This window comes from Macaca nemestrina, chromosome 1 (assembly GCF_043159975.1).
Source record: "Macaca nemestrina isolate mMacNem1 chromosome 1, mMacNem.hap1, whole genome shotgun sequence".
Taxonomy (NCBI): domain Eukaryota; kingdom Metazoa; phylum Chordata; class Mammalia; order Primates; family Cercopithecidae; genus Macaca; species Macaca nemestrina.
Genome location: NC_092125.1, coordinates 192,707,606 through 192,725,810, shown reverse-complemented (window position 1 = coordinate 192,725,810; position 18,205 = coordinate 192,707,606). Strand labels below are relative to the sequence as shown.

Below are 18,205 nucleotides of genomic sequence, written 5' to 3'. Positions count from 1 at the left end.
CAGGCTGGTTTTGAACTCCTGGGCTCAAGTGATCCTCCTGCCTCGGCCTCTAGAAGTGCTAGGATTACAGGCGCGAGCCACTGCACCTGGCCCAATTTTCTGATTTTGAAAATAGTACTATGCCTGTAAGAGAAGGCCCTGGTTTTTAGAAATACATACTAAAGTCGGCTGGCTATGGTGGCTCACATCTGTAATCCCAGCACTTAGGGAGGCTGAGGTGGGTGGATTACCTGAGGTCAGGAGTTTGAGACCAGCCTGACCAACATGGCGAAACTCCATCTCTACTAAAAATACAAAAATTAGCTGGGCGTGGTGGCAGGCTTCTGTAATCCCAGCTACTCAGGAGGCTGAGACAGGAGAATAGCTTGAACCCAGGAAGTGGAGGAGGATGCAGTGAGCTGAGATCATGCCACTGCACCCCAGCCTGGGCAACAAGAGTGAAATTCTGTCACAACACCACCACCACCACCACCACAAAGAAAAATAAGAAATACTAAAGTCTTTAGTAGTAAAGGGATATTATGTTTAAAAAATGCAAATTGTGTGTGTGTGTGTGTTTTGTTGTTTTTTTGTTTTTTTTTTTTTGGAGACAGGGTCTGGCTCTGTTGCCCAGGCTGGAGTAGAGTGGCACAATCTCAGCTCACTGCAACCTCTGCCTCCTACCTCAGCCTCCCAAGTAGCTGGGACTACAGGTGCATGCCACCATGCCCGGCTAATTTTTGCATTTTTTGTAGAGATGGGTTTCACCATGTTTCTCAGGCTGGTTCTGAACTCCTGAGCTCAAGTGATCTGCCTGCCTTGGCCTCCCAAAGTGCTGGGATTATAGGTGGTGAGCCACCATGCCGGGCCAGGGAATTCTTTATATTACTGTTGCAACTTTTCTGTAAAGCTGAAATTATGTCAAAACAAAAACTCTTTAAAAAGATTCATTGGGCATAGTGCCCAAATGTGCATATATACAGGGTTATAAGAACCCAGAGGAGGGAATGACTAACTCCGCAAGGGAAGGAGAAGGGATAAGGGAGATAGGCAAGTGGGACTTATCAGGGAAGATTCCAGAGTAAGTGGCATTTTAACTAATCTTTGAAGAATAAATAGGCTTTTCATTAGGAAGAGGACAAGGATAGAGGGTAGGTAATGGTACTTTAGACAGAGGAGGCAGCATGGAGAGAGGCATGGAGTTGCAAAAAGTATGGTTATATGAGGACTTGTGGATAGTGCTGTGTGGTTTCAGTCCATAAGAAGGAGAAGCAAGTGGGGTTAGAAAGAAATGCTATAGCCAGCTTGAGAAGAGTCCACATGATATTTAAGGAATTTTTTAGCTCTAACACACAAACACTGCCGCGATACACAAAGTGGATCCTACAGCCCTATAGATGGAAAAGGTAATGGTGAGGTCCATTGTAAAGGCAGAAGCACATCTAAGGCAGATAGTAGCACAGAAAGATGTGTAGAACTGGTCTCCCACCCCTGACAAATTTCTTCTGATTTGTGCATTTATGTATTTATCTAATCCTTATTGCCTTGGCCATACAGTGACCAATAAGGCCACGAAAAGGAAGATATCAACTGTTAAGACCAAGAATGGAGGGAGAAGATAGTTTGCACATAGGTGTCCCCAGTGATGGAGTTAATTTTGCTTAAAAGGAACTGACATTTATTGGGTACCTTCTATGAAAGAAGTGTCATACTACATGCAACGGCAGTATGGATAATCATCACTGCCACTAAAATGTACTAGGTTGCATAAAAAGCAGTTTATATTGGCAGCTAAGGGAATGGTTTAAGTCATGCCTATGAAGCATGTATTATCTCTATTTAACAGATGAGGAAATGGGAATTTGAGTAAGTTGGCCACAGTCACATAGTAAAGAGGCAGGGCTGGAATATACATCTAGGATGTCTTACTCCAAAGTCTTTGCTCTTTCCATCATAACATACAGCTTTTCTCTTACTAATTCAAGATTCATTCATTCACTCATTTGTTTACTCATTCATCCAACAATCATTCTGTACTGAGAATATATTATGTGGTAGGTCCTACTGCATACACTACAGTTCAATATTAATTTTCAGTGGAAATAAAAGTTTCTGCTGGGCTGGGGCTGGCTTGATAAGCAGGAATCAGGCACGTGAGGATTTAGGGCAGAGTACTCCAGGCAGAGGAAATAGCAGGTATAAAGGTCTTAAGGAAATAATGAACTTGACTTGTTTAAGAAACAGAAAGCCAGAGAGATTGCATCTGGGTAAATAAAGGAAATAATGGTAAAAGATAGAATCAGAAAAGTAGATGCCGTCAGATCATGCAGGGCCTTCTGTGTCATGGTAAAGAAATGCTCTAATTACTATTGAAAAATATCAGCCTAGATACTCTGTGGATGAAGAATGGATAATAGAGAGGTAAGAATGGAAGCAGAGACATCAGTTAAAAGGCTAACTGTAGAAGTCCATCCAAGAGATGATGGTGGGCTGAGATTAAAGTGATGATAGCCATGAGGGTACAAAGAAGTAGATGAATACAAGGCACATTTTATAAGCAGAGCTGATGGCACTGCAAACCTAGATGAAAGAGAGGGAGGGAAAGTGCAATTCAGGGTGAATTTTAAGTTTCTGGTCATTACTATGACAGGGAAAATGACAAGAACTATAGGTTTTGGAGGAGGCAGTTTAGGAATCAAAAATCTATTTTAGCTATCTTATGTTCTAAATGACCTTTAGATATCTAGAGATGACAGGTAGTCAAATAAATGAGTCCAGAGTTCCACAGAAAGTTCAAGGATAGAGATATAATCCTGGTAGTCATTAGTATGTAGACAGTATATAAAGACATAGCACCAGACTTAGAGAAACTCTGTGTACAGTAGAATAGGAGAAGGCCTGGGACTCAGCCCTGGAGCACTCCAACAACTAGAGGCTGAGAAGTGGAGAATGCCAGCCAGAGGAGACAGAGTTAAGAATTGAAAATGTAGAAACTGTCATGTTCTAGAAGCCAAGAGGTGGTGATTTTTTTTTTTTTTTTTTTTTTTTTTGAGACGGAGTCTCGCTCTGTCACCCAGGCTGGAGTGCAGTGGCCGGATCTCGGCTCACTGCAAGCTCCGCCTCCCAGGTTCACGCCATTCTCCTGCCTCAGCCTCCCGAGTAGCTGGGACTATACGCGCCCGCCACCTCGCCCGGCTAGTTTTTTGTATTTTTTAGTAGAGACAGGGTTTCACCGTGTTAGCCAGGATGGTCTCGATCTCCTGACCTCGTGATCCGCCCGTCTCGGCCTCCCAAAGTGCTGGGATTACAGGCGTGAGCCACTGCGCCCGGCCGAGGTGGTGATGTTTTAAGAAGGAAATAGTGATCAGTTGTACTGAAAAGTTACCGAGAGGCTGAGCAAGATGAAGGCAGAAAATTTCTGTCAACAGGAAAGTCAAATGTGTTCTTACTAAGAGCAGCTTCACTGGAACAGTGGGGGTTGAAGAATAACTCAAGAAAGCTGAGAAAATAATAGAATGGAAGACAGAAACAGAAATAGTGACAACAGATGAGTTATTTTTAGAAGTTTTACTGTGTTTAGCACGAAGAATGGCCATTCCAAAGATGTCCACACAAAAACTCTATTTTCAGTATAGCAAGCCTTATCTCTCCAACTAGCTATAAAATTTAACCAGAACATGTTTATTCAGTGTTAGGAATATTGCCACATGGTTCAAACCTGTAATAGCAGGCTCACTGGACCTATACTAGCAAGGCAATGTCTGGGAAACATCATCTGGACTTCCTCCATATGCTTTACATGCTCCCTGAAATTTGTCACTAGCCCTTGGTGGTTCTCATCTCAGACTGATTCTTGGGCTCTAGGCCTTGCTAATGTCTGCTTCATGAACTTGGCTTGCTCTCTGATTCTACTCTCCAGTATTTAGTTTTTGATGACCAGCTGAAGGTCCCTAGGATTTGATTTTGACTTACATTTTGCTGATACCATTCCCTTGTTTATGTTAATATCCTAAAGGGAGCCTATGCTCAAAGTTACATAGCATATATCCTAGCACCCTAAGTTATACCAGGCACATAGGAGTTTGTTAAAACATATCAAATTGGTGGTAGTGCAGAGGAAGCAGGTATGGCATAGGTGTTAAAGGGCAGGTTCTCCAGCCTCTAAAAAACAGGACACTGTGTAAAGTCAGTGTGTAAAGTCAGCCTAAATTTCATCCAGAAACAGGGAAGGTAATCACAAATACTTTCTTAAGGAATAAGACACAAGGAATGAAAGCTTATAGCTGTTTCCATGAAAACATATGACAGTTGTCTTTGGTATTTTGATAATTTGTATCACTAAAAACAAATTAAATAAAGTCAAATGTATTTGAGAGGCAGCTGGGGTCTCAGGCAAACTAACATGTAAAGCTAGCATTCTGGAAGATCCCAATCCAAAAGATGAGAAGAACTCAGGGAAGGAAGGAACAAAACAAATCCCTAGCATTCATATTCCAATGAACCGCGGGAAAATACAAATAACAGTGGCCCAGAACACAGTAAACTGTTCTGTTTCAGAAACTAAATTGTTATGTTACTTTGAAAAATTTCTCCGTGCTTCATTTTTGGGGCCTGCTATTCCTTCAACACGCATCTGTTTAGAATAAGGATATTCTTCTACCTAATCATGATACCTTTGCCATGTTTAGTTATAAATGCTTCTGTACTAAGACAATTGTATCACTTACAGTAGAAAGTATAAGAGATGCAAGGAGAAAAAGAAACATATGACTAATACAATACTTTAAGACACCACTCCCAGAATAAGACAGGTCAAGTGGACAAAAGATAAGTAAGGGTTTAGAATATCTAAGCAAAATAATCATGTTACATTGATCTTATGGATATATAGGATACTACACTCTGATATTAGTGAACATGAAACATTCACAAAACTCATCATACATTAGCACAAAGAAAATCGTAAGTTTCAAATCTCTGTAATCTGTAGTCTGAGGTCTGAGATGGGAGGATCACATGATCCCAGGAGTTTGAGGCTGCAGTGAGCTATAATTATGCCATTCCACTCCAATCTGGGCGATGGAGTGAGACTTCATCTTAAAAAACAAAACAAAACAAAACCTAAAGATGCAAACAAAAACCTCTTAGATCTGATAAACAAATTCATTAAAGTTGTAGGATACAAAATCAACATACAAAAATCAGTCGCATTTCTATATACCAATAATGAAATAGTTGAAAAAGAAATCAAGAAAGCAATCCCATTTACAATAGCTACTGAAAAATTAAAATACCTAGGAATAAAATGAACCAAGAAGGTGAAAGCCCTTTACGAGGAAAACTACAAATACTCAGGAAAGAAACAGAAAAATACTGCACGTTTTCACTTATAAGTGTAAGCTAAACATGGTTACATATGGACATAAAGGTAGGAACAATAGACACTGGGGAATACAAGAGGGGAGAGGGAAGTAGCGGGGCAAGAATTGAAAAACTACCTATTGAGTACTATGGTCACTACCTGGGTGACGTGTTCAATCTCAGGATCACACAATATATCTCTATAACAAACCTGCAAATGTACTCCCTGACTCTAAAATAAAAGTTAAAAAAAAAAAAATGAAACAGGACATGAACAAAACAGAAAGACATCTCATGTTCATGGATTAGAAGAACTAATATGGTTAAAACGATCATACTACCCAAAGCAATCTACAGATTCAACGAAATACCTGTCAAAATGCCAATGACATTTTTCGCAGAAATAGGAAAAAGTCCTATAATTTGTATGAGACCAAAAAAGAGCCTAAATAGTCAAAGCAATTTTGAGCAAAAAGAACAAAGCTGGAGGCATCACATTATCTGACTTCAAAATATCTTCTACGGCTATGGTAGTGGTATAAAGATGGACACATAGAACAACGGAACAGAATAAACCCAGAAATAAATCCACAATATTATAGCCAAAAGACTTTTAACAAAGGTGCCAAGAATATACATTAGAGAAAGAATACCCTCTTTGATAAATGGTTCTGGGAAAACTGGATATCCATGTGTAGAATAATGAAACTAGATCCCTATTTATTTATTTATTTACTTATTTATTTGAGAGAGAGTTTCACTCTGGTTGCCCAGGTTGGAGTGCAATGGCGCAATCTTGGCTCACTGCAACCTCTACCTCCCGGGTTCAAGCGGGTAGCTGGGATTACAGGCGCCCGCCACCATGCCTGGCTCATTTTTTGTATTTTTAGTGGAAACGGGGTTTCACCATGTTGGTCAGGCTGGTCTCAAGCTCCTGACCTCAGGTGATCCACCCGCCTCAGCCTCCCAAAGTGCTGGGATTAAAGGCGTGAGCCACTGCACCCAGCTAGATCCCTACTTTTTACCATATACAAAAATCAACTGAAAAGTGATTAAAGACATAAACTTAAGACCTGAGACTATATATTTAATAGAAGAAAATACAGGGAAAACCCTTCAGGACACTGATCTAGGCAAAGTTTTTATGGCTAGGCACTCAAAAGTACAGACAACAAAAAGAAAAATAGACAAATGGGACTACATCAAACTAAAAAGTTTCTGCACAACAAAGGAAACAATAAACAGATAAACTGCAGAATGGGAGAAAATATTTTAAACTATTCACCTGACAAGGGACTAATATTCAGAATATACAAGGAACTCAACAGCAAAAAAACAAATAATCCCATTAAAAGGTGGGACAGGATAAACATTTCTCAAAGAAGACATAAAAATGGCATAAAAATATATGGTATTTCTTCATAAGCAGGTATATGAAAAAGTGCATAACATCACTAACCATCAGGTAAATGCAAATCAAAATCATATATATACACATACACACACACACACACACACACACACACACACCCACACACACCAGAATACTACCTGGCCATAAAAAAGAATGAAATTTTGTCATTTGTAGCAACATGGATGGAACTGGAGCTCACTATGTTAAGTGAAATAAGTCAGGCACAGAAAGACAAATGTTGCATGTTCTCACTCATATGTGGGAGCTAAAAAAGTTGATCTCATGGAGGTAGAAAGTAGAATGATAGTTACCAGAGGCTGGGAAGAGTATGTGTGTGGTGGGATGTAGAAGGATGAAAAGAGGTTTGTTAATGGGCACAAACATACAGTTGGATAGAAGGAATAAGTTCTAATGTTCAATAGCAGAGCAGGGTGACTATAGTTAACAACAATGTATGGCATATTTCAAAATGACTAGAAGAGAGGACTTGAAATATTCCCAAAACACAGAAGTGATAAATATTCAAGGTGATGGATACCCTCAATACCTTGACCTGATCATTATACATTCTATGCATGTAACAAAATATCATATGTACTCCATAAAAATGAATATTATGTATCAATACATTTTTTTAAACACAGCACAAATATAAAAACAGTAAGTGAGAACGGGCAAAATTGATAGAACCAAAGTCAACTAAACAACTCATAAAACCCATAAACAACCCCTTTTATTTTTATATAGGTAAATTTAAACACGATATGGAATAGGTAATTTCCTAGGAAAACAAAGTTTACTGAAACTGACCCCAGTAAAACTAGACAGCTTAAACAGATTAACTTTGATAAAAGCAGTAAAAGTTATCAAGGAACTACCCTACAAAAAAGCAGCAGACCCAGATGGGTTCACAGGGGGAATTTTAAGCTTATACACACAAACTCTGATGCAATATATATAGAGAGAATTATTAAGAAACTATCCCACAAAGAAGTAGCAGACCGAGAGGGTTTCAGGAGAATTCTAGCAAGACTTCAGTGACTACATAGTCTCAATGCTACCTAAATAGTTTCAGTGCATAGAAAATAAAAGAAAATTTCCAAATTATTTTTATGAAGCAAAGATAAACTGATACCTATATCTGAAAAAGATAGCACAAAAAATTACAAATATCACATATGAATACTGGCACAAAAATCCCAAATATTAGTGATCAGATTCCAACACCACCTTAAGAAAATAATACACATTGAGTGAACTGACAAAATAGGAATATGGATAGATTAAAATATTGTATCAATGTTAAAAATGTATATATAAAGAGAATAAATGATAGAACAAATAGGGCAAATTGTTAATAATTGGTAAATTTAGATAAGAGATTCTTTATACTTTTTTTTTTTTTGAGACACAGTCGCGCTCTGTTGCCCAGGCTGGAGTGCAGTGGCACAATCTCAGTTCACTGCAACCTTCACCTTCCAGGTTCAAGAGATTCTCCTGCCTTAGCCTCCCAAGTAGCTGGGATGACAGGTGTGTGCCACCACACCCAGCTAATTTTTGTATTTTTGGGAGAGATGGGGTTTCACCATGTTGGCCAGGCTGGTCTCAAACTCCTGACCTCAGGAGATCTGCCTGCCTCAGCCTCCCAAAGTGCTGGGATTACAGGCGTGAGCCACCGCGCCTGGCCTCTTTATGTTATTCTTGTGACTTTTTGTGAGCTTGAAATTATTTCTAAATAAAAAGTTAAGAGGCTGGGCGTGGTGGCTCACACCTGTAATGCTAGCACTTCAGGAGGCCAAGGCAGGCGGATCACCTGAGATCAGGAGTTTGTTCACCTGAGGTCAGGAGCGCGAGACCAGCCTGGCCAACGTGATGAAACCTCATCTCTACTGAAAATACAAAAATTAGCCTGGCGTGGTGGTGGGTGCCTGTAATCCCAGCTACTCAGGAGGCTGAGGCACGAGAATCACTTGAACCTGGGAGGGAGGGGTTGTAGTGAGCTGACACTGCACCACTGCATTCCCGCCTGAGTGACAAGGGCAAAACTCCATCTCAAAAAAAAAAGAAAAAGAAAAAAAAAAGTTAAGAGACTATACCATGAACAAGTTGGGTCTATACTATAAATGCAAAGATAGTTCAATATTAGGAAATCAATCAACAGACCTTATTAATAGGTCTAAGAAAAAAAAATTATGTGATGACTCTATTAATACGGAAAAGGCTTTTGACAAAATTAAGCACTCAAGAAAATATAGTTTGCTATGTGATTAGCATGATAATACATATGCCAAAATCCTAAAGGAAACATCTTAATGGAGAAACACAAGAGGTATTCCCACTAAGGTCAGGAATAAGGTACTGATGTTAAATATTAGCTCCACTAATATTTAACATTGCACTGGAGTTATTAACCAAAGTATTAAGATAAGAGAAACAAATTAGAAGCCTAAGAATTGGAAAAGATAAAGCAAAACAATCTCTGTCTGTAGATGACATGACAGGGTATATGCGCCATCCAAAAAAGTAAGCACTAGACACATGTGGCTCCTGAGCACCTGCAATGTGACTAGTTCAAACTGAGATGTGCTGTAAGTATAAAATGCACACTGGATTTTAAAGACATAGTAGAAAAAGAATGTAAAATATTTCACTAACAATGTCTTACATTGATTACATATTGAAATGATAATGTTTTGGATATTATAAATAAAATACAGTATTAAAATTAATTTTACCTGGTATCTTTTTTTTTTGAGACGGAGTCTTGCTCTGTGGCCCGAGCTGGAGTGCAGTGGCACGATCTCGGCTCACTGCAACTCTGCCTCCCAGGTTCAAGCGATTCTCCTGCCTCAGTCTCCCGAGTAGTTGGGATTACAGGTGCCCACCACCACGCCCAGCTAATTTTTGTATTTTTAGTAGAGACAGGGTTTCACCACATTGGCCAAGATGGTCTCAATCTCCTGACCTCGTGATCTGCCCGCCTTGGCCTCCCAATGTGCTGGGATTATAGGCGTGAGCCACCACGCCCGGCCTTCTTTTTAAAATGTACTATAAAAGTTTTAATTATGTATATAGCTCAAATTACATTTCTATTGGACAGTGCTTCCCTACAAAATCAGTGATGAAGCTAGTTGAAACAGTAAAAGAATTGAGCAAGTAACAGAATATGTAACTGACATACAAAACTCCACAGCCTTCACATACGCAAATCAGTTAGATGATAACAGAGGCAGAAATACTCAGGAACAAAGTTGATAGGAAATATGAAAAATCCATATGAAAATAATTACAAAACCCTGCTGAAAGACACAGAAGTAGACTTGACAAAAAGATGACTCTTATCCTCGTTCTTTTATTTTTCAATATCATCAAGTTGTTAGTTCTCACTAAGTTAACTTACAAATTTAATGCAACCTCAATAAAAATACAAAGAAACCTTTCCCCACTGCCCCTTCCCTGCCCTGCCCCTGGAAATGGACAAGTTGACATTAAACTTTATATATATTTTAAAAAACCACAACCAGGCACTGTAGCTCACACCGCTAGCCCCAGCTACTCGGGAGGCTGAGGTGGGAGGGTCACTTGAGGTCAGGAATTCGAGACCAGCCTATGCAACATAGTGAGGTGCTGTCTCTAAACAACAACAACAACAACAAACTAGCTGGGTGCAGCAGTGCATACCTGTAGTACCACATACTTGGGAAGCTGATCGTTTGAGCTCAGGAGTTGGAGACCAGTCTGAGAAATATGATGAGACCCTTGTTTCTAAAAACAAAACAAAACATAAAAAAAACCCCAAACACACAAAGCAGAAACCACAAGAATAACTAAGAAAACAATAGAACGTGAGAGCTGAGGGAATTAGCCTTAGCAGACATTAAATACAGAGCTTACATTATGAAACTGGGGTACTGGTACACCAATGGACAGGCACACCAATGGAACAGAAAAAGAGACCCAACTATACACATAAATCTGGGATATGATAAAAGCAGTATCTCAAATTACTAGGGCAAAGATGAAGACATTAATAAATGATAGTGGAACAATGGATGGCCACTGGAAAAACACAAAATTAGATCTATTTATCACACCAAATACAAGAATAAATTCCAAATGGATCAGAGATGTAACTATAAAAAAGAAAAAAACTATATAAGTAGTAGAGGAAAATATAGGTGAATTCCTATAATGAAAGGTTAATAAATTTAACTGTAAAATTAAAACTTTTGCATGGGAAACAAATGAAAAACTACCATAAGCAAAGTACAAATTGGGAGAAAATATTTACAATATATATTACAATAAAAGGGTGTATCTAACATACAAAGGACTTTTTGTGAACCTGCAATGGAGTGACTCCCAGGTATACTGTTAAGTAAAACAAGAAAGCAAAGTACAAAAGAGAATATAGAGTGTGCTACCTTTTGTGTAAGAAGGGTAGGAAAACACACAAAAATTTGCTTACTTTTGTAAAATGAAACATTGGAGGATAAATCAGAAAACAGTGAAAGTGATTGCTTACAGAGGGTAGTAGTGGTGGAAGGAATAAGGTAGAAGAGCAAGGGTAGATGATACTTCTCTTAGTAAATTTTTTGTATGATTTTTGACTCTTGGAAGCAAGTTAATTTTCTATATATTCAAAAAATAAAATTAAATCCATGAAGATAAGGAAAAAACTGAACCTAAAACTGAATGCAAATGGAAACAAATAAACTCAACTATATTTTTTTTTTTAGGGATAGGGTCTGACTCTGTCACCCAGGCTGGTGTGCAATCGCTCAATCATAACTCATTGTAGCCTCGGACTCCTGGGCTCAAGCAATCCTCCCAGCTCAGTTTCCTGAGTAGCTAGCTGGGACTACAGATGTGTGTCCCCATGCCTGGCGAATTCACAACTGTGTTTTAAATGAATAACATAATTACATTGAAGGAAAAAAAGTAATTCAAGTAATTTTTGAACAGAGTACTTTAACTGTAAGTACTTTAACCATCTAAGGAGGAAAAAAATGTAAACAAATCTTGAACTCTTAAAGAGTTTTTCCATAGTGGCACGAGTACAGAATTCTGCAACTATTTTATGTGTATTATAGGATTGATGTTGGTGGGAACTAAGATTCATACTGTAGAAAAAGGGAGATGTAAAATATTTACCAACCTGTAGATGATGAGCATGTCCCAGGACTGTCACTGAACAGATTATCTTCTCTGTCTACATTCTAGTCCTTAGGTAAGTGGTTCTTAAACGTTAGTCTGCATGGCTTGTTAAAACTCAGATTGCTGAGCACCAGCCTCTGAGTTTCTGCTTCTGGGAATTTGCTTTTCTGGGCAGTGTTGATACTGCTGGTCTGGGGACCACATTTTCAGAACATGACTCTAGAATCTCCTCTAGCCTCATGGCTTTAAATTCTACCTATAATTAAAACTTCCAAGTTTATATTACCAGCTTAGAAATTTCCCTTAAACTTCTTGCTTTTAATACAATTTCCCACTCGAAAATCTATTAGACATTCTAAGCATAGTATATCTGCAATTGAACTTCTGACTCACCTATCTCAGTCCATAGACTTATTCTTCCCAAGACTTTTCTATCTCCTTTCAAATGGCACAAGCTAAAAACCTCGGAGTTGTCCTTGACTCCTCTCTTCTTCTTATATTCCTGTCCTATTAGCAGTCCATGAGCTATAATTTGAAAATGTATCGAGAATCTGATCGTTTTTCATCACTCCCCTTCATACTTCTTTGGCCTAAGCCGCCATCATCACTAATCTGGGTTATTACAATAAGCCTTTTGAATGGTTTGTCTCTGCTCCTCTAGTCTAATTTCAACACAGCTAGCAGAGTGAGCCTGTTAAAACATGCTTCAGATCTCACCATTCCTTTGCTCAAAACCTTCAATAGCTTCCCCTTTCACCCAGAACTAAAGCCAAGGTCCTTATGCTGAACTTCGGAGCCCTATATGATCTGATTCCTCATTACTTTTCTGACCTACTTCCTACCACCCTCCCTTGATTATTCTACTCTAACCATATTGTCTTTTTTTTTTTCTTTCTTTTTTTTTTAAAGACAGTCTTGCTCTGTTGCCTAGGCTGGAGTGCAGTGGTACAATCTCAGATCACTGCAACCTCTGCCTCCCAGGTTCAAGTAAGTCTCATGCCTCAGCCTCTCAAGTAGCTGGGACTACAGGCATGTGCCACCATGCCTGGCTAATTTTTGTATTTTTAGTAGAGATGAAGTTTGGCCATGTTGGCCAGGCTAATCTCAAGCTCCTGGCCTCAACTAATCCACCTGCCTCACTCTCCCAAAATGCTGGGATTAAAGGTGTAAGCCACCATGCCGGGCCAATATTCTCCTTTTTGTTAGTACTTCTCAAACTCTTTGGTGTCAAGAAAACTTTACACTCTTAAAATGTATGGAGGTCCACAAAGAGTTTTTATGTGTTGTATCTATCAACATTTATCATATTAGAAATTAAAACTTAGATACGAGTTTTAAGTTAAGAAAAACATGTTAACACCTTATTATGAAATTATATTTTTCAAAACAATAAAAGTTTAGTGAGAAGAATATTATTTTATATTTTATTTTATATTTTTACAAATCTCTTCATGTCTGATCTAACAGAAGGCAGTTAGATGCTCCTACCTGCTTCTGCATTCAATCTGTTGCCATATGTAATTTTTGGTTGAAGTATACAAAGAAACTCGAGACTCATGGGATATGTAGCTGGAAAAGGGAAGAGTAATCAAATAGCCTTTTCAGGTAATTGTGGATATTCTCCTTTGATACTAAACCAAAAAAAAAAATAAATGCTTGAGGTGATGGATATCCCAATAACCCTCATTTAATCCTTACACACTGTATGCTTATATCAAAATATTACATATATTCCATAAATATGTATAACAATTACATACCTATAATTAAAAATAACAATTTTTAAAATTGAAAATTAAAAAAATTAAAAAGCTCACTCCCAAACTCAGCAAGTGGTAGTTTCTTTAAAAATGTCAATTGAGAGACACAACAAAAAAAGAGAATTCTAGACCAATATCCCTGATGAACATCCATGAAAAAATCCTCAATAAAATACTGGCAAACCGAATCCAGCAGCACATCAAAAAGCTTAACCACCATGATCAAGTGGGCTTCATCCCTGGGATGCAAGGCTGGTTCAACATATGCAAATCAATAAACATAATCCATCATATAAACAGAACTAAAGACAAAAACCACATGATTATCTCAATAGATGCAGAAAAGGCCTTTGACAAAATTCAACAGCCCTTCATGCTAAAAACTCTCAATAAACTAAGTATTGATGGGATGTATCTCAAAATAATAAGAGCTATTTATGACAAACCCACAGCCAATATCATACAGAATGGGCAAAAACTGGAAGCATTCCCTTTGAAAACTGGCACAAGACAGGGACGCCCTCTCTCGCCACTCCTATTCAACATAGTGTTGGAAGTTCTGGCCAGGGCAATCAGGCAAGAGAAAGAAATAAAGGGTATTCAATTAGGAAAAGAGGAAGTCAAATTGTCCCTGTTTGCAGATGACATGAATGTCTATTTAGAAAACGCCATCATCTCAGCCCAAAATCTCCTTAAGCTGATAAGCAACTTCAGCAAAGTCTCAGGATACAAAATCAATGTGCAAAAATCACAAGCATTCCTATACACCAATAACAGACAGAGAGCCAAATCATGAGTGAACTTCCATTCACAATTAATTCAGAGAGAATAAAATACCTAGGAATCCAACTTACAAGGGATGTAAAGGACGTCTTCAAGGAGAACTACAAACCACTGCTCAATGAAATAAAAGAGGACACAAACAAATGGAAGAACATTCCATGCTCATAGATAGGAAGAATCAATATCGTGAAAATGGCCATACTGCCCAAGGTAATTTATAGATTCAATGCCATCCCCATCAAGCTACCAATGACTTTCTTCACAGAATTGGAAAAAACTACTTTAAAGTTCATATGGAACCAAAAAAGAGCCCACATAGCCAAGACAATCCTAAGCTAAAAGAACAAAGCTGGAGGCATCACACTACCTGACTTCAAACTATACTACAAGGCTACAGTAACCAAAACAGCATGGTACTGGTACCAAAACAGATATATAGACCAATGGAACAGAATAGAGCCCTCGGAAATAATACCACACATCTACAACCATCTGATCTTTGACAAACCTGACAAAAACAAGAAATGGGGAAAGGATTCCCTATTTAATAAATGGTGCTGGGAAAACTGGCTAGTCATATGTAGAAAGCTGAAACTGGATCCTTTCCTTACACCTTATACAAAAATTAATTCACGATGGATTAAAGACTTAAATGTTAGACCTAAAACCTTAAAAACCCTAGAAAAAAACCTAGGCAATATCATTCAGGACATAGGCATGGGCAAGGACTTCATGACTAAAACACCAAAAGCAATGGCAGTAAAAGCCAAAATTGACAAATGGGATCTAATTAAACTAAAGAGCTTCTGCACAGCAAAAGAAACTACCATCAGAGTGAACAGGCAACCTACAGAATGGGAGAAAATTTTTGCAATCTACCATCTGACACAGGGCTAATATCCAGAATCTACAAAGAACTTAAACAAATTTACAAGAAAAAATCAACCCCATCAAAAAGTGGGCAAAGGATATGAACAGACCCTTCTCAAAAGAAGACATTTATGCAGCCAACAGACATATGAAAAAATGCTCATCATCACTGGCCATCAGATAAATGCAAATCAAAACCATAATGAGATACCATCTCACACCAGTTAGAATGGCAATCATTAAAAAGTCAGGAAACAACAGGTGCTGGAGAGGATGTGGAGAAATAGGAACACTTTTACACTGTTGGTGGGACTATAAACTAGTTCAACCATTGTGGAAAACAGTGTGGCAATTCCTCAAGGATCTAGAACTAGAAATACCATTTGACCCAGCCATCCCATTACTGGGCATATACCCAAAGGATTGATAAATCATGCTGCTATAAAGACACATATACACGTATGTTTATTGCAGCACACAATAGCAAAGACTTGGAACCAACCCAAATGTCCATCAGTGATAGACTGGATTAAGAAAATGTGGCACATATACACCATGGAATACTATGCAACTGTAAAAAAGGATGAGTTCGTGTCCTTTGTAGGGACATGGATGAAGCTGGAAACCATCATTCTGAGCAAACTATTGCAAGGACAGAAAACCAAACACTGCATGTTCTTACTCATAGGTGGGAACTGATCAATGAGATCACCTGGACACAGGGTGGGGAACATCATGGGATGTTCTGGGAACTGTCATGGGAATGGGCACAGGGTGGGGAACTGTCATGGGATGGGGGTAAGGAGGAGGGATAGCATTAGGAGATATACCTAATGTAAATGACCAGTTAACGGGTGCAGCACACCAACATGGCATATGTATACATAAGTAATAAACCTGCATGTTGTTGGCACATGTATCCTAGAACTTAAAGTACAATAATAATAAAAAAGTTAGTTGAAATGTGAAATGTGAAATAATACTAATAAACTTTTCATATTTTGTTAATATTAAAATCTTTTAATCTATCTTTTACTTTGGATGAATTTTTAATCCATGCCTGATATTGTAACATCATGCATTGGTCATTTGTAAAACACTGTTTCACTGAGTTATACAGATTTTCCAAATATCAGCATATTTTATTATTCCATATCAAAATACACATTAGTTGGTATCACCACAATCTCATCAGAAAAGTCTTTAAGTACAGGGAAGCTGTCAAGATTATGGTGGCAGGAACAGGGTTTCCTAAATTCTAATTTTCATTTGAAAGCTTGAATTTTATCATTGCCAACAAATGCTATTAGTTGTTTTCTCTAAAGTGACAGGCTCACTTAGTTCATCTTTGAGAAAATGTCTGCCAAACACCTAAATCTGAATAACGAATTTGTTGTTTGTCGTTCTTTCATGTAAAAATGGAGTTTCATAAAAAAGTAGCTAGTTCAGATGACAACTCAATTATATAAGTGTTTTTTCTTCAGGCAACCACAGTACATCAGTATGCACCAGAATTGTGCTAGTCATACTTCTCATTTCATCGCAAAGAATGTTACTCAAAGAATGTACTCAAAGGCTGGGATTTAATAAGCTTAATAAATTTTAGTGCTTCATCAAGGACACTGTTAAGTGAACTTGGCTTATGCCTGAGTTGCTTTTTGGTTTTGTTTTGGTCCCCATGCAACATGTGGCAATGAAGTATATCATTACTATCACTATAGTTGGTGCCTTGATTTGTGTCAAGGTGCCAGCAGTTTTACTTACCACTGCTTTTATACCATACAATGCAAATATTAAACCTAGCAAAAAAGGCAAGTAGAGTTAACATTATGAAAACAGTCTTGACCTCGAAGATGCTGTGAAAGGGTCTTGTGGATCCCAAGGATCCAAGGAGCACAGTTTGAGAATTGTTAAACTAAACAAACTATTGCTTTGGTGCACTTAAACTTGCAACTCTCTTTACTAGGAAAGAATTTCTTTCTCCTTCTTAGTGGTAGATAAAATAATTTTTTTTTTTTTTTAAAGAAAAAAAGAGCCGGGCATCGTGGCTCAGGCCTGTAATCCAGCGTTTTGGGAGGCTGAGACTGGTAGATTACCTGAGGTCAGGAGCTCGAGACCAGCCTGGCCAACATGATGAAACCCTGTCTCTACTAAAAATACAAAAATTAGCTGGATGTGGTGGCGGGTGCCTGTAATCCCAGCTATTCATGTGGCTGAGGCAGGAGAATTGCTAGAACCCGGAAGGTAGAGGTTGCAGTGAGCTGAGATCGCACCACTGCACTCCAGCCTGAGGGGCAGAGCGAGACTCTGCCTCAAAAAAAAAAAACAAAACCCAAAAAAATTTATTTTTCCTAGACAGCCACATCTCTGCTCAAATGTTACCTTTCAGTGAAGCTTTCCCTCATCATCCTATATAAAATAATACCTCCAACCCATCATCCCAAACCCCTGACACTCTCTATTCCCCTCTTCTCCTTTACCTGTCTTTATTTTTCTCCAGATAAATTGTTGCTATCAGTTTACCGGTTGATGTCTCTCTCAACTAGAATACAACTTCTTAAAGACTATGTTGTTATGTCCACATCTTATAATTATGCTTTACACATGGTGGGTGCTCAATAAATGTTAGTTGAGTGAATAAATGTGACCCATACTCTAGCATTTGATTCTAGAATTCTGCTTTGCTTTGACTGCTTTTTCAGTGGTTTATGTTTTAGTTCCCTAGCAGACTGCAAATTCTCAGAACAGAGGCTAACCTATATTTCATGTAGTCCCCAAAGCTTTAGGCCTTGGATCTACTATGTGCAGTCTTTTTCCTAGGGAATATTTGCAGTCCCACAGTCACAATTCTGAGTAAAACCTATTCCCAAGTGACAGCATG

General features: G+C 38.3%; 1 protein-coding gene across 25 annotated transcripts in view; it reads right to left on the bottom strand.

The window, feature by feature from the left end:
* LOC105494826 (Scm polycomb group protein homolog 1) overlaps window positions 1-18,205 on the bottom strand; it is a 221,688-nt gene that overhangs the window by 72,404 nt on the left and 131,079 nt on the right. For 11 of the 25 annotated variants that reach the window (XM_071095022.1, XM_071095040.1, XM_071095085.1 and 8 more), the window contains one exon: window positions 13,400-13,480. The exons of the other annotated variants lie outside the window; for them this stretch is intronic. In XM_071095022.1, the coding sequence (XP_070951123.1) occupies window positions 13,400-13,480 (81 nt within the window). The remainder of the gene's footprint in view (window positions 1-13,399; window positions 13,481-18,205) is intronic. 25 annotated transcript variants of the gene reach the window in all.